At 34.7% G+C, this 27,060-nt stretch overlaps 1 protein-coding gene and 1 pseudogene across 3 annotated transcripts; one reads left to right on the top strand and one right to left on the bottom strand.

Moving 5' to 3' along the window:
• Positions 1-1,389: 1,389 nt before the first annotated feature.
• Positions 1,390-16,482, bottom strand: LOC123896158 (annotated as a pseudogene).
• An 8,751-nt stretch (positions 16,483-25,233) lies between these two features.
• Positions 25,234-26,938, top strand: LOC123895379 (probable UDP-arabinopyranose mutase 1). 3 transcript variants are annotated; one of them, XM_045945653.1, is made up of 3 exons: positions 25,234-25,367; positions 26,070-26,262; positions 26,361-26,938. In XM_045945653.1, exons 2-3 carry the CDS (start codon positions 26,227-26,229, stop codon positions 26,709-26,711), a joined length of 387 nt encoding a protein of 128 aa, XP_045801609.1. In that variant the 5' UTR covers positions 25,234-25,367; positions 26,070-26,226; the 3' UTR covers positions 26,712-26,938. The 3 variants fall into 3 exon arrangements, with proteins under 3 accessions (XP_045801609.1, XP_045801607.1, XP_045801608.1); XM_045945651.1 differs by having other exon boundaries at positions 25,238-25,367; positions 25,460-26,262; XM_045945652.1 differs by having other exon boundaries at positions 25,280-25,762.
• The last annotated feature ends 122 nt before the right edge of the window (positions 26,939-27,060 follow it).

Consider the following 27,060-nt stretch of genomic DNA (forward strand, 5'->3'; position numbering starts at 1 on the left):
GGGTTGGGTTAGCAATTACAAGTTCAAGAAAAATAACAACACATGTTCTCCAAACATCATTAATTCTGATTTAATTTTAATTTTTTGGAAAATCAACAAACAACAAAATTGAGAGTGATGCTGCAAGGAAGAGAGATGCAATTGGTGGGAAAGAGAGATGGACGACGACGGTGGTGGTGGTTGGTGGTGGAGAATGAACTGTGAGATTTTATGTTTTGAGAAACTTATGAGTTTTTTTATGGTTTTGGATTTATGGGTTTGAGATTGAATTGATGAGATGAAATTTAAGATTGAAGATGAAGTTTGTTGTTGTTGTTTATTCTTCCCATGAGAGTGGTGAAGATTGTTGATGTTTCTTGCTGTTTGTTTTTCCCCTTTTTTGTTTTTTATTTTTTATTTTTTTTAAATGACATAGCTCAATATGTGGCAAAATAAAAATTAAATAAATAAAAATAGTAAAAAAAAAGCCATGTGTAAAAAAAAAGCCACGTATGGTTGCCATGTCAGCAAAATTAAGATTTCAAATCCATGTTGTCAATTCAGGGGGGGTAAAACAAAGAATCTTAATATTACGAGGGGGGAATCACAACTTTTTATTTTACAGGGGGTAATGCAAAATTCTCCTATTTTGCAGGGGGGGTAAAACCCTATTTACCCTTTATTTTATTTTCTGGTGTTAAGTCTCTACTCTCACGGAAATGAGATTTCAGCAATCTAAAATTTAGCCGTGATGTAAGTAAAATTTGACGAACAATTAGTAGCAGCGAGCAAGAGCGGATTGGGATTTTAAGAAAAACAAACACAAAGCTTCATTTCTCTTTCGAGGGGTCTTATAATTGGATAGAGCTTAATGATGTACTATTTTTAAAAATAGTTAGGGTTAAAAAAATGTAGTTTTCCATTTTTATTTTTTTATCAAGTAGCCTAGTGGCTAAAAATTCCACCCTTAAGGTATAGTGGGATGACCGAAACCAGGGCCCCTTACATATATAATGCAATGTCCTTGTTTAAGTAGTTTTTCTTTTTTAACTCATCACAAAGCTTTAACAAGTTATACCATGTTTCGTTAAAAGTGAGCTTATATGTGTTCTAACAACATTAAAGTTTTACTCACAAACAATTTGATCAATTCACATGGTAAATTAAGGTTTCAACTACTTAAACAAGTGATTGTGGATTAGATCCCTATTTCTTATGTATTAGATTTTACAAACCAATTTGATTATTCAAATGGAATCAATGTTGTAATGTAGAAGTCGTACAGTTATAGGAGCAAGCAAACCAGCCAGCCCTCACAAACATCACCAAAATACTACCTTCATATAACTTAGATCTCATTGTGAATGGCTTCAAAAGTTTAATAATAATACAATGCTAGCATTAGCTTCTGCAAAAGTCTTCACCAGAGGATTAGCACATTAGTGTACAACATTACAAGTCATAATGTTTCAAAAGTATTATATCATCAAGGTGTGTCGGATCGAACAAAATAGGGATCCTTTCCCACAGTTACAACAAAAAGAACCCTGGATCTAACAATTTACATTCCCAATTAGATTCAATCTCTCAGATACATTTAAAATTTACTTTTGAACCTTGGTTTCTCCAGACCTGGTAAATTTAATGACAGTCATCAATTTCATGATATACGCGGGCAAATTGTGAGTCTAAAGAAGTTGAAAAAATGTACAAAGGTATGATTCTCAGTTCATTTGACAGCAAAGTGAAGAGTGTATATTCATTAAAAGCAAGTATCATAAATCAATAACCGTAGGGCCTAAAGTTTGCAATCACTAACCTTGCTTCCTCAAACTTTTTGAGCAGATCAAGCATAGCATAAACAATCATCTTCTTCACCTTTTATCAAAGAAGCAGCAATCAGGAAAAATAAAACAATACAGTGAATACACAATACCAATAACAATCTATTGATATGACATGACCAATATGAGACAGGAATGAACATAGGTTCTGAAATAGGTCGACAAAAAAACATTTAAAATTCAACAAGATGGACCAATATGACACAGGAACATAGGTTCTGAAAGAAGCTAATAACTAAATAGGAGATGCAAACAGCCAAATCAAATCGACAAAAGTAGTATGGAAGCGCATACCTCCAATTTGTCCTCTGCAGACATGTGATTGATTGGAAGTTTCCGAAACTCCTCGGTCAAACGAAAGCACTCACCAACATTTTCTGGAGAGACAAAATCCATTGCAACCTTGGTGCATGACTGCAAAATGGCAAATACAAATCATTGACATTAGCTAGAAAGAAAAGCAATGAAGACATAAAATGTAACACTACAATAATCCCTTAGAAAATGCGTAAGAAAACTAATAACTTGAACAAATGCACTTGTTGGCAAACTAGGAAACTAACAACTTCATTAAAGATAAAACAATCTCACCTTTAGATCAACTTTGTGGTGGCAAAATCCTAGTCATTGATTTAGGGATGCCACTAGTATAAATAGAGGTGATGAACTTGAGTTTGTATCAAGCCAAAAATTACAAACACTCAATAATATAAGTAGCATTCCCTTCCAACAAGTTTCATATCCTCTCTCAAATACTTAAACATTTTCTCCACCTATTAAAGCTTCCTTCCAACAAAGTGGTATCAGAGCTTGAAGGTCCTCCTAAAGATGGCGAATAATGGTGTTCCTCTCCAAGTCCCGATGCTCACAAAGAGCAACTACGACAATTGGAGTCTGAGAATGGTGGCTCTCCTTGGCGCACACGACGTGTGGGAGATAGTCGAGAAAGGCCTTGTAATCCCGGAGAATGAAGGTACTTTATCTCAAACTCAAAAGGATAGTTTGAGAGACTCAAGGAAGAGAGACAAGAAGGCTCTCTGTCTAATCTATCAAGGATTAGATGAAGACACGTTCGAGAAGGTCTCGGGAGCAACGACGGCTAAAGAAGCATGGGAGAAACTTCGAACCTCTTACAAGGGAGCCGATCAAGTGAAGAAGGTACGTCTTCAAACACTAAGAGGAGAGTTTGAAGCTTTGCATATGAAAGAAGGTGAACTTATCGCTGATTACTTCTCAAGAGTTTTGACGGTTACTAATAATCTAAAAAGAAACGGAGAGAAGTATGATGATGTAAGAATCATGGAGAAAGTTCTTAGATCGGTAGATCCAAAGTTTGAGCATATCGTCACCGTCATCGAAGAGACAAAAGATTTAGAGGACATGACAATGGAGCAACTTCTTGGGTCGTTGCAAGCTTATGAGGAAAAGAAGAAGAAGAAGAAGAAGAAGGAAGATATCGAGGAGCAAGTACTCAAGACACGACTCGATTCACCTAGAGAAGAACATGGTCGGAGCAACCAAAGACGAGGTGGCGCTCGAGAATGTGGACGTGGTCGTGGATATGGAGGCGGACAAGGTTGGAGGCCTAATGATGACAACAACCAAAGAGGAGAAATCTCATCAAGAGGTCGTGGGAGAGGATCTCCAAAACCAAGGTATGATAAGTCACGGGTCAAATGCTATAATTGTGTGAAGCGAAGGCCAACTATGTTGAAGAAATAAGCCAAGAAGATGGAACATTATTATTGGCACACAAAGATAATGAAAGAGGTGGAGATAATCAATGGTACCTAGATAGCGGTGCAAGCAACCATATGTGTGGGCGAAGAAGCATGTTCGTAGAGTTAGACGAATCAGTGAACGGGAACATGACTTTCAGAGATGAATCAAAAGTGGCAGTGAAAGGTAAAGGAAACATTCTCATCCGTTTGGAAAATGGGGATCATCAATTTATTTCCAATGTTTACTGATGAATAATTTTCGCAAGTGAACGAAATACCACGTAGTAATAAAATATCGATCCACAGGGATTGTGTGATTAAACTAGTCTAATAGTGTTCATAAACATTATGCAAGAAATACACATAAATTGGGGGTATGTTGAGTGATGAATTGTTAGAAAACGTGCTTTGTGATAAGTGGAAAAGCGAGGTAGAATCATCGGAAACACCTAGTCTATAGCTAAATCACATGCAATCTACCTTATCATACGAATTTACTCAAGTGTTCACAACTGGATCAACAAATTAGTGAATCGCAATCTCTTGTCAAAATCCACTCTATTCGTTGTCGATACTCCCCCGATCTCTCGGGCGGAAGCTAACTACAACGAATGATATGAAAGCGCGTCGATCGTTCGCTACACTCTATGTTTCAATCTCTCGACCGGAAACACTCGAGTGCTCAATGCAATTCAGTTCAGACATTAAATCAATATTCTCATACGTGACTTAACTCAAAATCATTACAACACAAATGAAGGATCATAAAGCATTAAGAGAAGACTTGCATTAAGTAAACACTGTTAACAGAGTAAATCCTTACAATTAAGCAGATTACATGAGATTCAACTACATCCTAAGCTATCCTAGATCCTACCTCCACAAGGAATTTAGCTCCTCTTGTTGCTTCGATCGCGTCCTAGCTTCAACTTCATGGCTTGAGATTCCATGCTATTGAGGAGCTTGAAGCTATCCTATGAAGGTCTGGATCCAACTCTTAAAGCTTCCAAAACCAGAAAGTAGATGAATGTAGCAGATTTTCCAACCCCTTTTACAGAAAATGCAGAATCCTTATATAATAATCGCAACCACGCCGCGCGCCAGATCTATCACGCCGCGCGTGTAACGGTATCACGCGGCGCGTGATCAAATCTGAGGTCTCTGATCTTCAACTCTGCAATCTTCACGCCGCGCGTGATAGCTCCACGCCCCCGGCGTAGTTGTCTTTCCTTTCATCACGCCGCGCGTGGTCAGTGCTACGCCGCGCGTGATCAAGTCAGGGAGCAATCCAATTCTGATCAAAGCTTCACGCCGCGCGTGGTCAGGCATCACGCCGCGCGTGATCATGGTGAAAAACTTGGCTCCCTGTGATCTCCATCACGCAGCGCGTGATGGGCTACGCACTCAGCGTAGTGCAAAACTGTATTTTTCTGCATAATTTCCTGCTTTCTTGTATTCCAAGTAACCTTGCTTCCAAGTTGATTTCTCTTGATTTTATTGCTTAAAATCCTCTAAAATGAGTCTAATGTCCCTCAAATAAGCATGGATTATGAGAGTGTGACGATCCGTCATCATTTACTATGTGCTAAACATGAAGAGCAACATCTTGAGTCTAGGACAACTCTTAGAGAAAGGTTATGACATTCAATTGAAGAATAATAATCTTTCTATAAGAGATCATTCAAACAAGTTCATTGTTAAGGTGCCAATGTCAAGAAATAGAATGTTTGTGCTCAACATACAAAATGATGTTGCGCAATGTCTCAAAATGTGCTACAAAGAAGAGTCATGGCTTTGGCATCTTCGATTTGGGCATCTTAATTTTAGAGGATTAGAGTTGCTCTCTAAGAAGGAAATGGTCAGAGGATTGCCTTACATCAACCACCCCAATCAAGTATGTGAAGGATGTTTACTTGGAAAGCAGTTCAAAATGAGCTTTCCTAAGGAGTCGAGCTCAAGAGCGTAAAAGCCGTTGGAGCTCATACATACAGATGTGTGCGGTCCGATCAAGCCAAGATCACTCGGTAAGAGTAACTACTTCCTTCTCTTTATTGACGATTTTTCAAGAAAAACATGGGTATACTTTTTAAAGGAGAAATCAGAAGTGTTTGAAAACTTCAAAAAGTTTAAAGCTCTGGTTGAGAAGGAAAGTGGTCTCATGATTAAAGCCATAAGATCCGACCGAGGAGGAGAGTTTACTTCAAACGAATTCCTTAAGTATTGTGAAGACAATGGCATTCGACGACAACTGACGGTACCAAGATCCCCCCAACAAAATGGAGTAGTAGAGAGAAAGATCAGGACAATCCTTGAGATGGCGAGGAGCATGCTAAAAAGCAAGAGACTACCAAAGGAACTGTGGGCAGAAGCTGTTGCGTGCGCTGTTTATCTATCAAACCGTTCTCCGACAAGAAGCGTGTCGAGAAAAACACCACAAGAAGCATGGAGTGGAAGAAAGCCTGGAATTTCCCATCTAAGAGTCTTTGGAAGCATAGCTCACGCTCATATACCGGACGAGAAAAGAAGTAAACTGGATGACAAAAGTGAAAAGTACATCTTCATTGGTTATGACGCCAACTCCAAAGGCCATAAGCTCTATAATCCTGATACTGGGAAGACTATCATTAATCGAAATGTCATTTTCGATGAAGAAGGAGAGTGGGATTGGAAAACGAGTAATAAGGACAACAACTTCTTTCCACAATTTGAAGAAGATGATGTGGAACCAGAGGAATCAAGAGAAGATCTTGCTACTCCGCCGGCTTCACCAACCCCGAGTTCTGAAGAAGGAGAAAGCTCAAGTGAAAAGAGTCCTCACTTTAGAAGTTTGCAAGAGATTTACGAGATAACCGAAAATCAAGACAATCTTACTCTTTTTTGTCTATTTGCGGATTGCGAGCCCATGAATTTCCAAGAAGCATTTGAGAAGAAGACTTGGAGAACTGCTATGGACGAAGAGATCAAGGCGATAAAGAAGAATGAAACATGGGAGTTGGTCTCACTTCCAAAAGCGCACAAGGCGATCGGTGTGAAGTGGGTGTATAAAGCAAAGAAAAGCTCCAAAGGAGAAGTTCAAAGATACAAGGCAAGATTGGTGGCAAAAGGATACAATCAAAGAGCCGGCATCGACTATGACGAGGTATTCGCTCCAGTTGCTCGATTAGAAACTGTTAGACTAATCATTTCATTGGCAACTCAAAACAAGTGGAAGATATATCAAATGGATGTCAAGTCAGCCTTCTTAAATGGGGTCCTTGACGAAGAAGTCTACATTGAGCAACCACAAGGCTACGAAGTCATGGGAGAAGAAAAAAAGGTCTTGAAGCTAAAGAAGGCACTCTACGGGTTGAAACAAGCCCCAAGAGCTTGAAATGCTCGAATTGACAAGTATTTCCAAGATAAGAACTTCATCAAATGCCCATATGAGCATGCACTCTATATCAAAGCGCAAGGCAGAGATATTTTGATTGTGTGCTTATATGTAGATGACTTGATCTTCACGGGGAACAATCCAACCATGTTTGAAGAGTTCAAGAAAGAGATGACAAAGGAGTTCGAGATGACCGATATTGGATTAATGTCTTACTATCTTGGCATTGAAGTGAAACAAGAGGATCATGGAATCCTAATCACTCAGGAAGGTTATGCTAAGGAGGTACTTAAGAAGTTCAAGATGGATGATGCAAACCCAGTTAGCACACCAATGGAATGTGGAATCAAGCTATCAAAGCATGAGGAAGGTGAAACAGTGGATCCATCACTCTTTAAGAGCTTGGTTGGAAGCTTACGATATTTAACATGCACGAGGCCTGACATCTTGTATGCGGTCAGAGTTGTAAGTCGATACATGGAGCATCCAACAACAACTCATCTGAAGGCAGTAAAGAGGATTCTTCGCTACATCAAAGGTACAACAAACTTAGGCTTGTACTACTCTGTTTCTGATGATTACAAGCTCGTTGGATATAGCGATAGTGACTGGGGAGGAGACGTGGATGACCGAAAAAGCACAAGCGGCTTTGTTTTCTACATTGGAGACATAGCTTTCACATGGATGTTAAAGAAACAACCGATTGTCACTCTTTCCACATGTGAGGCGGAATACGTGGCGGCCACTTCATGTGTTTGTCATGCAATCTGGTTGCGAAACATGTTAAAGGAGTTAAGTCTGCCGCAAAAGGAGCCGACCAAGATATTCGTGGACAACAAGTCAGCAATAGCTTTGGCAAAGAACCCAGTCTTCCATGATCGAAGTAAACACATTGACACACGCTATCACTATATTAGAGAGTGTGTCTCTAACTACGATGTGAAGTTGGAGTACATAAAGACAGATGACCAAGTAGCTGATATCTTCACCAAGCCTCTCAAGCGTGAACACTTTGTCAAATTAAGATATTTACTTGGAGTAGCAAAATCAAGTTTAAAGGGGGGTGTTGAATATGTAAATTGATTTTGGGTTTGTTAGTTTTGGGCCTTGGGAGTTTTAAGCCCAAATTTGTGATGTAGAAAGTCCAATTTCTAGAAGCCTATTCCAGAGAAATCCATGAAGCTCTCTAGAAAATAAGGATAAGTTAAGATTTATGTAGAATAGTAGAGAAAATTCTAGAGAGTAGTTTATAGCCATTAGATCAACTTTGTGGTGGAAAAATCCTAGTCATTGATTTTGGGATGCCACTAGTATAAATAGAGGTGATGAACTTGAGTTTGTATCAAGCCAAAAATTACAACACTCAATAATATAAGTAGCATTCCCTTCCAACAAGTTTCATATCCTCTCTCAAATACTTAAACATTTTCTCCACCTATTAAAGCTTCCTTCCAACAATATATATATATATATATATATATATATATATATATATATATATATATATATATATATATATATATATATATATATATAAGAATAGTTATAGAGCATGTTAACACGGGGTATGAAAACAAATAATAGAAAATTAACTTAAATAATCTTACCTGCTTTAAAGGAGAGCAGTGCACATGCCTGAACTCTGTGAAATGATTCTTTAGATATTCCTCCAACTTAGATACATCCTCTCTCCGGAATATATCCCAGAGAGCACCATCTAAAGAATCATCAACCTCTTTGGGTTGTACTTCAGAAGAAAGGCCGTCGTCAGCATTTATGGAAGACGATGACTTATCAAGCACACCATCATTGGTCTCTCCATCCTGATTATCACAATGAAGATGTAGCTCTCTCTTGTCTTGATCGAGGTGTGTTTGTTTCAGTTTCTTAATGGCTTTAATGCCCACATATTCCAATTCCACTTTAGCAACATGAGTCAACACATTTACCTAAAAAGTCAAATTATATAGGAAATATCAATTCATTTTACAAAAATAGAGTATCCACTTGGAGGCACAAAGCAAAATATAAAAGCACAAACAAATAATTGATCAGGAAGGCAATTGATCAAATTTCTAACTCCAAAAACTGACTTAAAGGCTAAGAAACTTACTGCATCGGACATATCACAATGGAGCTTAGTTACAGGATCACCCCGCCCAAGCTCCTGATTAAATCCATAAGCAATATATGTTTTTGGGCCCATGTCTGGCTTTATAGCACCATCAGGCAACTTCACAGCAAGGTTAAGAACACCGTTGAAAGGATCGGTATATTCTTTATACGGCAAGGAAGATATGAACTCGGCACGATGACGAGGAAAACTTTCCTCAAATAAATTAGAAGGAGGCAAGCTTTCAATTTCAATACCTGTGGCCATTTAAGCCAATCCAAGCGACCTTTTGTGTACCCAGTAAAGAATTGGCGCACATTAATTTCTGCCTGCATTCAATCAACATTTCAAATAAAAAAAGGGAGAACTCACCAGCAATAGATAGACATGTCATGTAAAGGAAGAAAAAACTGGAGAACAATATTTTCAAAAAGAGAACTTAAAAAATCAGTAAACAATATCCTGACTTAAGCTAGATGATCTTAGTATACATAAGAACAATGAGAGAAATTATAATTAAGGCTCTATAAATTAAGCACACAATATCCAAATTTGTTGATAATGATAGGATATCAACAAATAGCAACTATCCAAATTAAACCTTGTACTTGTACATGACCCAAAGAGCATAACATCTAAGAATTTTTCTTAAATAGCAACTATCCAACAAAAAATAGTTGGAACAAAAACTTGGTACTCTCGCTTATTTTTCTAAGATATTTATTACAGATGTACCAAAAGTCCAAAGCTTCTTTCAATCCCAAAAATCTGGAAATACCAATTGACATAAAATAAAATAAGAACTAAGGTTAACGAAAATGACGGTGAATTTTGAATTTTAGCACAGATAATACATGCTCAAGATTTAGATATCGAAAAAAAATTCATGCTCAAGATTGAGAAATTGAACATACCTCACACCAATCTAAACAATCAATTGCATTCACATCCAAAAGCGATTTGTGCTTGGTATTGCTTATCTGACGGAATGCACGCCACATGACAAGTGGTTCCCAGCTTAGACCAGATGTACATTCAAGCACATTGCTGACAATTACAGGCTCCCCTTTGCCCCAATGCCATTGAAAATGTTTAAAGTCCTCTTCGTGTAGATCTACAGCCCTAGGAGAGTATAAGAAGTTGTCACTAGAATCTTCACGAGTAGCTGCCTTCCTTCTGTTACCAGGCTTCAAACAAGAACACCTACTATCAAGATTCTCCTGTGCATCTTGTAGATTAAGTGTTTCTTCAAGTTCGTTTGCTTTACATAGTAACTCAGAGATGCAATTTGGCCCAAGTATGCTTCTCAGTTGAAGGAAACCATGATCACAATCATTATTCGCTTTTGGACATGGAATGCTACCATCACTATATGCATGCCATCCAGATCTCGACCATTCACGAATCTTAGGCTGGGCAGCAGCACGAGGTTCATTTTTTTAAAATTTCTCTTCTTTTCCACCATGCAGATAATCACGCCCTCGAAAGATAAACTTAAACTCAATTGGATCTGCACCGCCTAGGAGCTTCCCATCACGAAGCTCGCAGCAACAGAAGAGACAAATGTCAAAAGGGCATGTTGGACAACTTCTATGGTAGTCAAATATTGAGGTTTTACAGTTGTCACTACAAAAAGAATTAAATCATTAACTATATAGAATTATAATAACTGCAAAAACAAAAATATATGAAATAAGCCTCTACCAATACACCCGCTCATTTTTAGGGCAATCCGATACTTCTATTTTTAGCTCAGAAAGTGAGACCCCTGCAATGTTCATCCCAAAAAAAAATTAAAAATTAAAAAATGGAAAATATATGAAACTAAGAAATACAAACTTAACACGTAATCAAAAGGCAAATGCATTAAAAATAGTGAAAAGCTTCATATCTATTATTATGTAAGTAATCCAAAAGAATGAAGAAAGAAGAAAAAAGGAAGATATAATTAATTCTAAAATAAACAAACAAAACCATGAAGCATGAGCAAAGCAACTTACATTAATAAGAGGATAGAAAATAAAGTAAGAAGAAATGGAATTCAAGAAGCAAGACTCAGGGTAAAATACCTTGTCGCTTTGCTTCAATCTCCTTCTCAGCCATTTGTTCTTCATCCAATCGTCTTAAATAAGGAAGAAGTTCTTTCAACATATACTTGGAGAGCTCAACCTCATCATCTTTGTTTGTTTGTGGATTGCTTTTTTTAATTGCCTGTAGTGAACCACATGATCACATATCAAATGTAAAATACGAAAAAAGATCACACGAATAGTTAATATAGAACGGGGGAGAACTGACCTTGATAAGTGTAGATGATTGCAAGCATGCTTTGCAATTGCAATTATCACAGCACACCGGACATGCCTTAGCAATTTCTTCCTCTTTCAGGTGAGGATACCTTAATAAGACAACAAAAACAAACATACACGGGTCATAAATATTTTTTCAATTTTTCAACATACTAATTTTATCCAAATATCCCATAAATATCATGTTTCTTACATCAACTGAATAAGTAACAGATTCAACAACACAAGATAATAACTGATAGATGATAATACACTAGTAGAAAAATGACTTTTGGATAAGGGATTCCACTACTGGTATGTAAATACCAGTAGTGAAACACATTTGACCAAAGGATTCCACTACTGATATTTGAATACCAGTAGTGAAAAGTTCATAGACAAGGGATTTCACTACTGGTTTTCTTAAATCAGTAGTGAAAAGTAGACACAGTGGCAATGTTGTAATTACGTTGAAATTTGTTTTAATTGGATTTCACTACTGATTTGGTCTTCAACGGTAGTTAAATCCCTTAACATAGAATGTATAGCGCAGTGTTCATCATTTGTTCATTCATTCATTCCCAATCGCTTAACTTATGTTTCACGCAGAACTTATAGAAGCTAGACTCAATATTCATCATTCAAATCATCAATCATCTTCTCCAGAACGAGTTTCACTCTCGTCTTCAATCATCAATCATTCTAAGTTTACTCTCGTCTTCTTCGTCATTCCCAATCATCTCTCAAATTAGGGCACATAACTTAGAAGAACGAAATTCACAATCGGAACGACGAACTTCATCTTCTCCAGAACGAGTTTACTTTCGGTACGTTCAATTCTTCCTCCAAATTTCTTTTTATCTAATTTAATCATATCAATGTTAAGATTTCTCAAAATTTCTTTGTATGTAGAACAAAGGCTTGGAGAATCCCGTGAAATTGTCGCCAAATCCCTAAATCCCAAATCCCTAATTCTCTTTGAAATCCCTAAATCCCAAATCCCTAAATCGTTTTCATTCTTATTCACAGCAAACCGTGTTCTTCATTCGGATTTTCCCAGAAAATCTCCTGCATCTTTCGTTTTCCTTCTGTTGTTCAGGTATTTTCATCATCATTTCATGTGTTTTTGGGTTTTATATTAACAAAGAAAGATCTATTCGTTTGATTTTGATCCATTGATGATTTAGTTTATAGGAATAGGAGAGTGATTTAGGGTTTCACTGTGCAAAAATCCATTATTTTATCTTGCTGAATTAATGATTAATGGTGGGTTTTATACTAAATTAGATTTTTTTTTCGTTTGATTTTGATAATATTGTTTCAGTTAATAGGAGTAATTTAGGGTTTCAGTGTGTAAAGATCCATTATTTTATCATTTTGCATTGCTGATTAACGGTTAGTTTTGTCTCAATTGGGATATGGAAGTGTTGCTGCTATACTACCATATCCAGGGTTTTAAACTATGAAGCACAAACACCGACATCGGTGTGCCGGGTTGATTTATTCGTCATCTTTTCTGTCAAGATGTATATTGATTACGCTGAGCCATAGTACTTATAACTATAACACATACACCTCTTTGTTTAGAGTTGATGCTAGTGACTGTTAATGTTTCAGAATATGGTTTTTATATATAACGGCAATGTTCTAATCTGTAATTTTTGTAATATGGTTTTTATATATAACGGCAATGTTCTAATCTGTAATACACCGAGGGTCTATGCTGGGTGGGTGATGCATGATTATTATGAAGGTGTTTGTTCTTGGCAATGGTGAGTTCTTTTTCTAATTTTCTTTGGAATGCTATATGAATCTTCAGTTGTTGTAACAAAATTTTGTTAGATAGAAATTTATCGTGAGATAAGTGGTACGCGCTCAGAACATGTTCCTTGACTTTGTCTTTCCATTGTTCTATTGATATTTCTGTATAGATCTTATGTGGTATTCTAAGTGAATGTTGGATGTGTGTCATAGATCACCGCCACCTGACCAATTCTTGATGAATAACTTTCTCGGTTTTGATATGTGGCATTTGAATATTACTGATTTTTCTCTGGCTGTTATTGGCCATTTTGGAAAGGCGATAACAAATCTGGTTCTCAGCCGTCTTCCGAATGTAAATGAAAGGGGGTTTTGGGTCACTGTGATGAGAACTTGTTTAATATATTTCTCATATTTAGTTCTCTAGGAACTTGGATACATGTTTTTGTATCCCTGACCCTTAGGTGGGGACTGAGGGGAGAGGAAGGAAGGCATAGACTGGCTATTCTAGCATACATTTAATCAAACCATAAATTGACCAACATTTTCTAGTTTGTTTTTTTGAATCGCCAACATTTTCTAGTTAGAAATCAACTGCACAACATTACTGAATGTAGTCGGCATCTGTTACACAATTGTTGCTGTATGCTTCTAAATTTAAAGTGCAAGTGAGGCATTTTCTGTTGTACTGTCTTTGCCTAGCATTAAATTGTGCCGTACGTTGTTTAATTAGGTGGTTGGGGTGGAACCTGCAGACAGAAGTATAATCTCAGGAGACAATCCAGGTATGAATCTTTTATGAAATTTATGAATGGATGCTTTTACTTTTTCTTGTTTTTCTCCTCTTCATATCCACCTGAAACGGATTTTCTTATCAGTTATTGACTTGACTGTATTGGGGAAGATGGAAATTCCATACTGTATTTTTGTAGTTTACTGGATTTTCTTAATTAGTGATAATGTTAAGCATTGACTTTTAATGTGTTGAATGTAACTTGTTAGAAATTGACAATGACTTGTGGAAAATAATATTCGGAATTATGTCAATTTTCTTGTGCATTATTAGCTACTAGTAATTTCTAGGTTGTACGTATAATTTCTGCGCCGGAAAAGTGTAGACCATATAATTAATATGCAGGCACAGGAAGCTACAAAAAAAAAAAAAAACTAACATACCACTACTGATATTTATAACAATCAGTAGTGAAAACTACACATACCACTACGGGTAAAAGTAATGACCCGTAGTGGAATCCTCAATTCTTAAAAAAAAAAACTGGAAACCATACATACCACTACGGATATGTGTAAATACCCGTAGTGGAATCTCATACATACCACTACGGGTATTTATAAATACCCGTAGTGGAATCCCCAATTCTTAAAAAAAAAAAAATGGAAACCATACATACCACTACGGATATTGTAAATACCCGTAGTGGAATCTCATACATACCACTACGGGTATTTGTAAAAACCGACGTGGAATCCCCATAATTTTAAATAATAACTACAGTGGAAACCATACATACCACGACGGGTATAAAAAGACCCGACGTGGAAAGTATGTACTTACAACGTCGGCTGCGTTTACTACTGGCCGCGGCCAGTAGTGGAAAGTCAGTAATACCAGTAGTTGTATCTCCTTTCTGCACTAGTGATAGCATATCAACCAAATTAAAGCAGAAGTCAATGAAGTTTTACCAATTGTTTATACAGCATAAGCAATATCTTTTCCGATTGCATTTTGTGCATCAGACTGTCACGAAAATCGAGGCCTAACTCATCTTACAAAACCGGCTTGTAAGATGAGGATTGCCTCCTCTTTATAAACTCTTCTCAAGAGTCCTATCTATCCGATGTGGGACTAAATCTCACCGAGTGTTGGCCGCTAACACACCCCCTCACGCTTCAGCCCGGCCCAATGGGCCTGAAGCGTGAACGATGTCGGAAGCCCAACGATAGACCTGATAGGCTCTGATACCATGTCACGAAAATCGAGGCCTAACTCATCTTACAAAACCGGCTTGTAAGGTGAGGATTGCCTCCTCTTTATAAACTCTTCTCAAGAGTCCTATCTATCCGATGTGGGACTAAATCTCACCGAGTGTTGGCCGCTAACACGGACAACCCTGCCCTTATCATTTCTTTGACATTGATGGCACGTTAAGGACTCTTGTTCAATCCACTGTAAATTTAGAAACAGAATCAGAACCACAATTACATACATAATCCATGTATCTCCAAACTCAAACTCATATACATATATATACAAAATGAAATATAAAAGAGCAAAGAGATGATGTCATGTCACCTTAGTTCTATCGGTTAATTTTTGCACCTTCGGTTCAATGTATTCAGGTTTCTTCATTTGGGCAGTCCTCCTCCTTAGAGAATAACCTTTATTATCAGGATATGTGTCAATTTCACAACGGTCCTGATCATCTTCACTCTCAGACTCAATCTTATTTTTCCCAGCAGATTTTTTCTTCTCTTCCTTTACAAAACCATCACTTTCCCCCTCTTCAAAAATCATCTTTCTTTTTCTACCAGTTTTCTTCTTCTCTTTTTTCATATCTTCCCCCTTTTGTTCAGCCTCAAAATCTTCTCCAGAACTACAAATTTTCTTTTGTTTTCTACCAGGTTTCTTCTTCTTCTTCTTCTTCTTCTTCTTCTTCTTCTTCTTCTTCTTCTTCTTCTTCACATTTTCCCCTTCTTCAGCCTCATCAGAATCAGCAATAATCTTCTTCTTCCTACCACGTTTTCCCTCATCCAAATCTAAAAAATCCTCATCCTCCTTATACGATACCTTCTTCCTAGCCCGTTCACTCTTTCTAACATCAACAGAACCAGAATCTTCCACCACCACGTCATCACCTTCACATATTTCTTCTTCCTTCTCGGTATTTCTCTTTATAACTCGCTTCTTTCCCGTAGAAGAAGCAGCAACTTCAACAGAAATAGAAACTCCGGCTGCCAAGTCATCATCACCTTTACCAGTTTCTTCATTCGTTCCATTCACTAAAGTTTTCCTTAACGCTTCCTCATTCTTCATCATCTCAATTTCTGCAAAACTCTTTCTTCCGCGTTTCATTCTACTGTATACCAGTGTAGGTTTAACAGAAGAAGAAGAAGAATCTCCGGCTGCCACGTCATCAACTTCAACGTCCTTCAACGACGTCGTTACATCGTCGATATTCATAGCTTGTTTTTCTCGATCAGGAACAGATTCTACTTCTCCTTCTTTTCTTTCTGGTTCTGTCACATCACTGTCTTTCAACGACACCGTTTCTGCAACATCAACCTTGAACGGCACCGTTTCCGCTGTTGTTTTTTCTCGATCGTGAGGAATGGATTCTTCTGTTAGTGTGAGTGGGACTGTGGTGTTGTTGTTTACATCCGCCATGGAAAAAAGGTTGAGACGAAGAGAAAGGAATTTTTGTTTTTTAGGATTTGAGTAGGAAGAAAACAAGGGATATAAAACGGTGAACCCTAACTATGTATTATAGGAAGAAAAACAAGGGATATAAAACGGTAAACCCTAACTATTGGGTTTCTTTTCTGCTTTGAAACATGCAAAATAAAGAAAGAGAGGGAAGGGTTTTCATCTATATTTATATTTATAACAATAATAATGGGAAAATTTCAAATTTTGTGTAGCCTATTTTTCTTCAATTTCTTTTTTTATCTTTTAACCGTCACTTAATAATTTTTTGTAGTTTTCTTTATCTTTTCACAGTTTATGCAAGATGATTCAATGATCATCAATTCAAGTTTTTTCTTTCTTAATACCCATCTCTCACATTCATTCTTTTTTTTTTTGGTTACACACATTCATTCTTTCTTAATGCGCAAAATTTGAATTGAATAAGAATCAAATTTTTAGTAAAATCATTGTTTACAGTTTATATATACGTTAGCAAAATAGAAAATATGGACCACACAAACGGGCACAGAACGTGCCCGTTTGGCCACTAGTAATAATAATGCTAATATTATTTAATTATTATTATTATTATTATTAAAATCATTTTTATTTTTATAATATCATAATAATAAATGTCAATCATAATTATTCGCCACCGCAGTAATTCAAATTTTTGGCGCACCCTATTGTTCATCTGTTACTTAAGTAATAAAAATGGGAAATTTGAGGAAAAAATATTGTCTGCTACTTTAGTAGCGCGGATGATATTTGAAAAACTCGTAATGCAGCAAAAGAAATTCTTTATAATACAAATTAAGTTCAAATCATCTAAAACAAGTTACTTATATTTATTTAAAAAAATAAATATTATAATTTATTTGGGCTTGCAGGCTGACCGCGGCCCATTCGAGGTAGCTCATATTTTAATTGAGTTTAAACGGGTCACGGTAAAACGCCCAAAAATAATTCGAAGATTTTTTATTCTACCCCAACATTTAACCCTTTACCCCTACAACAAACCAATATTCCCATTTTAGCCCTTTCAAAAAAATTTAAAAAATGAGTTTTAAACATTTAGCCACGATTAAACCGTGGCTAAGTTGAACATTTTTCGAAACACCTTCCCTATGTTTTTCGGTAACAAGTGTAAACCGGAACAATTGGGAAAAAGAGTTTCGGTAAGGTAAGAGTTAGCCACACTTGAACCGTGGCAAAAAATAAAATCTGGAAAAAAAATTCATGACCCACATAGTATTCCACGACAAAACACTTCTTAACTTTACATGCATCCTCCATTCTCTTAACTTTCCCATACATTCCCACCAATTCATTCACCCCATGAAGATGATTTCTAAAAACCAATTGCAAAATATGACAATGAACAATCTTGCAAACACTAACAACCCCAATAAACGAACACGACTTAATAATCAAAGGAAATGTAAACCCATCAGGTAAAAAACCAAACTTTCGCATTTCAACATATATATAGTTGAATGACATATTGACAATAACCATGAGATACATTGGCTCTAATAATGAAATTCCACAAAAGGATGTTTTGAAGAGACTCAATTAGGGTGGTGGCGAACACTTTTTGGGCGGCGGAAATGGAACCGAAACGGGCGTATGTTGCTATGAGTTAAGAAGGAAGAATGGTGGGCGGTTGTGAGGATTAATTGGGTGTGAATTTGATGGATAAAAATTGGTGGCAGATAAGAAGAAAGAAATGTTGCTGTGAGTCCACTTGATTTCCAGATTCTAATGTTTACCGCAACTCTTTCCACTGTTGTTCTGAAAAATGTTCTGATTAGTCACAGTTTAACCGTGGCTAAATGTTCAAAAGTCATTTTTTAATTTTTTGAAAAGGTTAAAATAAGAATATCGGTTTGTTTGTAGGGGTAAAGGGTTAAATATTGGGGTAGAAAAAAAATTCAAATAATTCAAGCAAGAATTTTTACAGCCCAAGCCCAAACAAAATTGGGTTTGATGGACGGGCTCATTCAGCCTAACTACAACTCTCTCACGTCATTATGTGACTGACGCGTCAGCAGGAAACAAACAAAACGCATCATCCTGCATCGATCAATTTTTTGCTGACGTCATAATGCTGCATGTGAGGTAAATAGCGCCCCTATATCATAAGTTTTTTTAAGTTTTTTTAAGTTTTTTTTTCTTTCTCCTTTGGTCTTTAATCTTCAAAGTTCAAACTCTTTTATATGTTAATTTCTTCATAAAATAATCTTTCAAAAATAATAAAGGGAAAACTTCAAATTTGGTGTAGCCTATTTTTCTTCCAAAAATACCCTTCACAACAATTACATCTATTTCATAACAAAAATAATTATAATTTCCCTTCAATTTTTTTTTTTATCTTCCAACCGTCACTTAACAATTTTTTTTAGTTTTCTTTATCTTTTCACAGTTTATGCCGGATGATTCAATGATCATCGATTCAAGTTTTTTCTTTCTTAATACCCATATCTCACATCCATTCTTAATTTTTTTATGTTTCTGTTTTTTCTTAAAGGCATGAGTTAAAATTGGAAGAGAGATGTGGTGATGGGTAAAGATTTAATTAATAAGTATAATTGGCAAGGATAATTGATGAACATTGATGGATTCTCATGTTAATTCATATAGTTTTTTTTTTTTAACGGTCATATAGTTTCATTAATAATGTCTATTCTTATTTTTTTTTCTCTTATTGTTTGTTAATCAATTTCATTATTAATCTCTATTCTTGATTTTAATTCATAGATACCCCAATGGAGTAAACATTGAGAGATATAAATGGTTGTGTCTCTAAGAAGAAGAAGAAGAAGAAGAAGAAGAAGAAGAGATCTAATAGGAGAAAATATGAAATAATAGGAGCAGATCGATGAAGATATATTGTTGGTTCAACAATGGTCAATTTAAATTTAGTTTTTATATATCTATCTATAGGTTTGATAGTTTAGTACATGTTATAGAACACTTTCTTTATTAATTTAAATAAAGAAAGTATGGTTTCTCTGGTTCTATATATTTTTTCCTTATTAATGAGTTTGTTTTCAATTATAATTCTATCGAACACTTCAATCAGTTTTTTGTTTCTATCTCTTTTAAAGAAAATGTGTATATTTGGGATACTTCATTAAATTTGTATCAGTGTTATTACATAATATTGCATTTTTGTACATTTGGTATGGTGGTGATATCATGACCTGTGATATATGCATGGTGCATTATTAGAGGGAGTTCTCATATATGTTTCAATTTAGATCGTGTACGGAACTGTGATTTTTTGGAGGAAAGATATTGACATTTTCTATTTGAATTGTTTGAGTAATTCTCAAGTTTAAAAATAGGTAATTAGGTTAATTACATGATCAATATGGATGATAAGGTTAAAATAATCTTTTCCTTTATTTTACTTTTACTTTATATTCATTTTTTTCTTCTTTGACCATGCATTCCAATAGCAATACATTTGGTGTGAGAATAAAAAACTATCATCATTTTATCTTTTCCTTTCTTTCTGCTGGTTTTTATCATTCTTTTAAATTGTTTCAAGTTTTCATTTTGAAGACTCTCTTTTTAAAAATTAATTTCATTTTGCATAATTACCTGTTTGTGATTACAGGCGGACCAAAACTTCGTAATTTGAACATTAATTTTGTTCAATTGTGTCAAATATACTATGGTATTTTGAACACCTAAACTCTAAGGGTACGTCGTCGGAGTAGCATATATCGAGAGTGCAGCAAAAGAAAATTCAAATATATTCCGGTATTTTAATTATCATTACTAATTTGTTCAATTGTTTTTTAATTGAAATCAATTGTGTTTGAATTTGTTCATTCATGTCCTCTTGAAGATATGTGAAAGACATCTCAAAATGTTGAAGGCTACACATGTACTACTAAGGGGAATGCAAATCGGTTGTAATTAATTATTGCTAATGGTCAAAGTACAAATACAATTTTATTTGAAACTTCATGTATCTATTAATTTATTTTTTTTGAAGGAATAATGTATCTATTAATTTTAAAAGTTAAACTTTGATTATTCTACTATTTTTCCTAAAATCTTAAAGGGTCATGTTAACATGTGCCCTTAGGTTATTTTAAATAGTAATTTTTTTACAGTAGTAATTTTAAATAGTAATTATATCTTGAACAAAATAATTTTTGACTTCTAATGGGATAAAATACACATTTTTAACATAAATTACTATCTATCTATAGTACATTAACAAGTGTATTAAGGACACATATTAAATTTAACCAATATTAAATATTATATGCAGTTCCAAAGGAACATGATATAATCACATAGTGAAAGTTAACGTGGTCATCATGATAAATAAGAGTTTCAGACTAAACATGACAAAGAAAACACTACAATATAAACATAAAATTGTAAAAATAACACATTAAAAAAAAATAGTAATAGTGTTTTGCTTTTTGTGTACTTTACTACTTTTATTTTTCTTCTGTATTTTTTTTTTTTGTTTTTTAAAGATTGACTCATAAATTAAGAATATAAATTTTTTTTTCCTTCTTTTCTGGTGGCTTTGTTTAAGTTCCTCATTGAAGCCAAGAGTCAAGAACAAATACAACAAGGGGAATATAAAAAGGATGGTCAAACTGTGATTTTTTTTCTTTTTAGTTTTTCAGTTTTAATTATAGGTAATGTGCTTACAATTTTTAAGAATATAGGATAAAGTATTTCATTGTTTCAAGAAACGTGGAATAGAAAAGAATATTTGGGAGTTCATATGGCTTGAATGATAGGCTTCCTGATGCGGTACGATGTGGTGGTACACATAATTGAAGATCGTACAATTGAAAATACAGACCACAATTTAAAACCATATATAGTTTATATTATCAACAACGTTTACTTTGTACTCCTTCTTTAAATAAGAAAAATTACATAAAGTCATTTTTAAATATAGTAAAATTTATTATTAAATTATTCTTCTTTCATTACAACATTTTCATTCTATAGCAACCCCTAAAAGTCATTGTGTAATGCACCCTCATCGGTATAAAAAATGTAAAAAAAACGTTGTCATAGGCTATGAGAACGGTTTCAGGACGTGGTGTACTGACGCGTTCTCTTAGCCTTTCTCAATCATTTTTGAGACAGAGAGAGTACTTATAAATCCATCAAGGTGTTTCTTTACCTATTATGTCGATCAATGCACATAAAATACATTTTTTTATTTAAATGGAAACTAAAAGTACGCAAAAATTGAATTGAATAAGAATCAAATTTTTAGTAAAATCATTGGTTACGATTTATGTATACGTTACCAAAATAGAAAATATGGACCACACAAACGGGCACGGAACGTGCCCGTTTGGCCACTAGTAATAATAATGCTAATATTATTTAATTATTATTATTATTATTAAAATCATTTTTATTTTTATAATATCATAATAATAAATGTCAATCATAATTATTCGCCACCGCAGTAATTCAAATTTTTGGCGCACCCTATTGTTCATTTGTTACTTAAGTAATAAAAATGGGAAATTTGAGGAAAAAATATTGTCTGCTACTTTAGTAGCGCGGATGATTTTTGAAAAACTTGTAATGCAGCAAAAGAAATTCTTTATAATACAAATTAAGTTCAAATTATCTAAAATAAGTTACTTATATTTATTTTAAAAAATAAATATTATAATTTATTTGGACTTGCAGGCTGACCGCAGCCCATTCCAGGTAGCCCATATTTTAAACGAGTTTTAACAGGTCTCGCTAAAACGCCCAAAAATAATTCAAGCTAGAATTTTTACAGCCCAAGCCAAGAAAAAATCGGGTTTGATGGACGGGCTCATTCAGACTACTACAACTCTAGACACTTGTATCTCACGTTCTTTCTTTTCCATAAGTCTCTTCTCCTTTTTCTAATGAAGGCTGCCATATACAGTATATATGCATGAAATGGAATAGGGCAGATCTGCGCAACTATAAATTAAATCACGTCATTATGTGACTGACGCGTCAGCAGGAAACAAACAAAACGCATCATCCTGCATTGATCAATTTTTTGCTGACGTCATAATGCTGCATGTGAGGTAAATCGCGCCCCTATATTATAAGTTTTTTTTCTTTCTCCTTTGGTCTTTAATCTTCAAACTCTTTTATATGTTAATTTCTTCATAAATTATTTCCTTTGATTATGCATTCTTTCTAAAAACTTATTAAATTACTCTAAAATTGCAATTAAAATTATTCAAATATAGTTTTGATCGATTGTGAAGGTCAACGCTATCCTTGCTGAATTTTGGTTTAATCATGATGGTAAGCTTGCATGCAAAATATTCAACGGTTGGGTCAATTTCTGCACTGTTTATGGTGTGAGTCTGGACGATAATGTTACATTTTGTGTTCCCGAACCTTTTATAATTGTGTTATATGTTTCCCTTCATAAGCATCCTACTAATTCTCATTCTTAGTGTTCAATGTATTTCCCCAAATCAAAAGAAGGACTATGGTTCTAAGTTTACATATATGTGTTTTTTTTTTTTATGCACTAGATAAGAACTTAAGTTCAACGAACAGTATGCACCATTATATTTCCATATCTACGGTCTTAGAAAACGTTCCTTATATTACTAGCAAAATTTACTACTAAAATTTTGTTTAATCAAAATGTTTATGAACTTTCATATATACCATGCAGGAAAAAAAAATTATAAAATAGTTAAAAACAAGGCACACTGTTTTGAAACCTATGTAGAGGTTAATTCTACTACAAATTTATTTCTAAGCTCTATCACAAATTTAGCTTCAATTCTAATTATTCTAATTTATAACTAAAAAAATTACCCAATTGTCAAAAAACTAAAAAATTACCCAATGAAACTACATGCAATAGTTTTCATTTTTTTCTCTAATTCATCTCTCAAAAACGTGTCATCGATATGATTATCAATTTAAGTCCATCAATAATGCAATCTAAGTCCATGAAAACTAAGTCCGTCAATAATACAATTGCAAATCCATCAAAAGACATTTTTTCTCAAATAAAAAAAAAGTTTAACAAGACATGTGGTTTTGTTAATATAGGTTACTGCTAAGTTTACTGTAAGCTTTGTTCAATCAAATAATCTCCACTTTAATATGTAAGATGAGTATAATTGTTTGGTTAATGTGTCATATTCACTCAAAAATTTTGTCTCAAAATGTGTACATATACTTCAAAAAGTTTATCATTAGTAAATCATATATTTTATTATTATATTACACATATACTTAAAAAGAAAATTCGTATTTTTAATTAAAAATAGTTGTGTTTTTTTAGGAAAAATAAATAGAGATTGTGCATTTTTTGTATTGTATTGACATATACATAAGAAGATGTCTAATGGCCTGGAAAAAATAAAAAAATAAGATTGTAATAACAAAAAAAATTGATTTTCTGTTAAAAAAATAAAAAATAAAACAGAAACGGCTCTCATAGAAAGATCGAACACAAGACCTCTTAGAACTCGGGCGCCACTTTAATCAACTCGACCAGCCTCCACTTTTGTCTAATATCACTCCGAAATAAATATATATAATATACAAGTGTAATTTAAAATACCAAGGGTATACTAGTAATTTATTAATTTTCTGGGGGTGGCTATGGCCATCCACAGCCACCCCTCCACTTTTGTCTAATATCACTCCGAAATAAATATATATAATATACAAGTGTAATTTAAAATACCAAGGGTATACTAGTAATTTATTAATTTTCTAGGGGTGGCTATGGCCACCCACAACCACCCCAGGTTCTTCCACTAGGTTCGGAGATCAGTTCTAGCATCAAGTGGTTCCAACCCCCTCATGATCGTAGTTGTGGGGATCGAACTGCGGCCCTCCCTACCAAGTTCAGCGTCAATCACCACTAAACCAACTAACGATTGATTACAAATTTGTTTTCTAAAATCATACTACGTCAACTAATCAATAAAATGAGCAACTAATTCTACTAAATTCCCTTGAATTTTTCTAACATGTTTAACATTGCAAAGTATAAAGGAATAATCCTATTTTTCTAAATGCCTTATTTTGTGAGTTTTTTTAAATCTTATTAATAAGTTAATCCTATTTATTGAATCAATCAAGTATTCAACATTAAATGGAGAAAAAAAGTAATAAGCAAAGAAGAGTTCATCGTCGACAATAAAAACAAAACGAAACATAACAAAACACCATGAAACAAACAAGTTTGTTCACAAAATCCATTTAACTGAAACTGAAATAACAAGTTCCTAGTAACTAGACTCACACATTTAAATATGGAGAATAGTGGAATCCGGGGTTCAACCCCGACCACTTCAATAATGTCTCTGGTAGCTATCATTTGAGCTACACTTATGGGACTTTCCTTCCCAAATTGTTTTTCTATTTATGTGCAAGAGTATGTTTTTTGTGTATTTTTGTGAAATGGGTGCAAAACAATATAGGGTATATTAATGTTCTTCAAAAGTTGTTTATTTTGTTTTGCAATGTTGTGTAGTTTTGTTTCTTCCCTATTAATTTTTTGCCATAAACTAAGGTATTTAGATTTGGCTTAATTAGTAAATTGGTCCCTTAAAAAAAATTTAGGTTTCATATTAGTTCCTTAAAGAAAAAAAGATTCACTTTGATCTCTTAACTATATATATGATTGTTAGTCACAATGGGCAAAAGTTAATATGCATAAGGGTGTTTTTATGCACAGTACATAAGTGAATGTCCACCATCAGATTCAAATAACACGTGTAATAATCCCCCCTCTCAGCTCACACTCTCTCAGGTCTAAGCATCACGCATCATCTAGCCAAATTCGTTGCTACTTGTTTATGCAATTCTTCATCCATTTCCCCAAATTCTAGGTTTGCGATTTCAAATCTGAACCCTTTTTTTTTTCTTCTTTGATTTTCGTTTTTCATCTTTGAACGAAGGAACTCGATTGCGACTGATTTAGGTGTAGATCGGTGAAATCGGAGCACTTAGATAAGAAACGAGCGACGGCGATAACATCATTGAGCTGAGAACGTGAAATCTTATTGGTGAATTGGTGAATTGCGATGGATTTAGCCAATGAGGTCGCATAATTCGATCAAAGCTTCCATAAGAATTAGGGAGAAAACTGGAATTTATGGGTTTTGGTATTATGAACAATCTGGCCTTGGCTGTCTAGAAATTAGATGCAATTATGAATTGTTGATCGGTGGACATTCCTGATTTGAAATGTCGATTCACTGTTCTTTTTTCCCGATTTATTGAAGTATAATTTTAATTTGATTTTTCTTGAATTTATTTTTGATCAATTAGTTGGGAGAGGAAATAAGTTTAGGAATATTGTGAGAGACGATGGAATTATTGACATGTTTGATTATGGATGAGATTTTCCGGTGAAAAAATTGGATACTGTATATATTGTTAACGTGATTATCGATTTTCGTTGCATGAATGAATATTCTTGGCAGTGATCTAACTGATTAATCAAACTCTTGCTTTAATTTTGGCTGCCTAACTTAAATTTGGTGACTTATTACTTTAATTTGTTATAAGTAAATGTGATTAATGAGCAGGTACAACATGTTTATCAATGGATACCACCACGACAAGGATGGCTGAAATGCAACGTCGACGCCGGCTTTCATAAGGATGGCAGAATCACAAGAGGAGGATGGTGCATCTGAGATGACGGCGAACTGTTTAGGCGTGCAGGAACATATTGGATAAGTCATGAGAATAAGCAAGAAATCATTACTATTTCATTTAGTTAGTACTACTTCATTGCTTGATGAATACTGTACTATATGTCTTCTGTTCCAATTTCCAACATATTAATGATCGACAACTCATTTATGAATTGACAGGTTATCTGTGACCATTTGGGACTTGGAGTGAAAACTGGACTTCCATACATATGGCACAGCAAAGCAAGTAACCCATTTGTGAATCTGAAAAAGGAGTACAAAGGTATCTTCTGGCAAGAAGAGATCATTCCATTTTTCCAAGCTGCGACTCTTTCGAAAGATGCCACCTCTGTTCAGAAATGCTACATTGAACTTTCCAAGCAAGTCAAGGAGAAACTTGGAGTTGTTGATCCTTACTTTGTCAAACTAGCTGATGCCATGGTGACATGGATTGAAGCATGGGATGAGATTAACAACTCAGCTGAAGAGAAGACAACTAAAAACAAAACTGCTGTGGCTGCTGCCAAGTGAAATAACTTGTTATAGTTTATGAGATGAGAGTAGTTTTCAAACAGTTTTCATTTATCATCTTCATCATATTTGTTAGCATTATTATATTATTATGATTCTTGTTGATTTTGCTAGATTCCAACATATTAATGATTAACAAGAACATAGCACATCTATATGACCGAAGTACATGATACATGTAGGCTGTACCTCATTGTTTGTGCCCTGAATTGAACTGTATTTTCCAATGCGCCCTTTGCAAAACATTAGTGAAAAATATTTGGATTGCATTTCTTCTTGTTCTAATATGCATTCACAACCAAAAAACTGTGTGTGTGGTTTTATATTAAGGAGTAGAATGCTTATAGGG

Source organism: Trifolium pratense, linkage group LG7, assembly GCF_020283565.1.
Source record: "Trifolium pratense cultivar HEN17-A07 linkage group LG7, ARS_RC_1.1, whole genome shotgun sequence".
Classification (NCBI taxonomy): domain Eukaryota; kingdom Viridiplantae; phylum Streptophyta; class Magnoliopsida; order Fabales; family Fabaceae; genus Trifolium; species Trifolium pratense.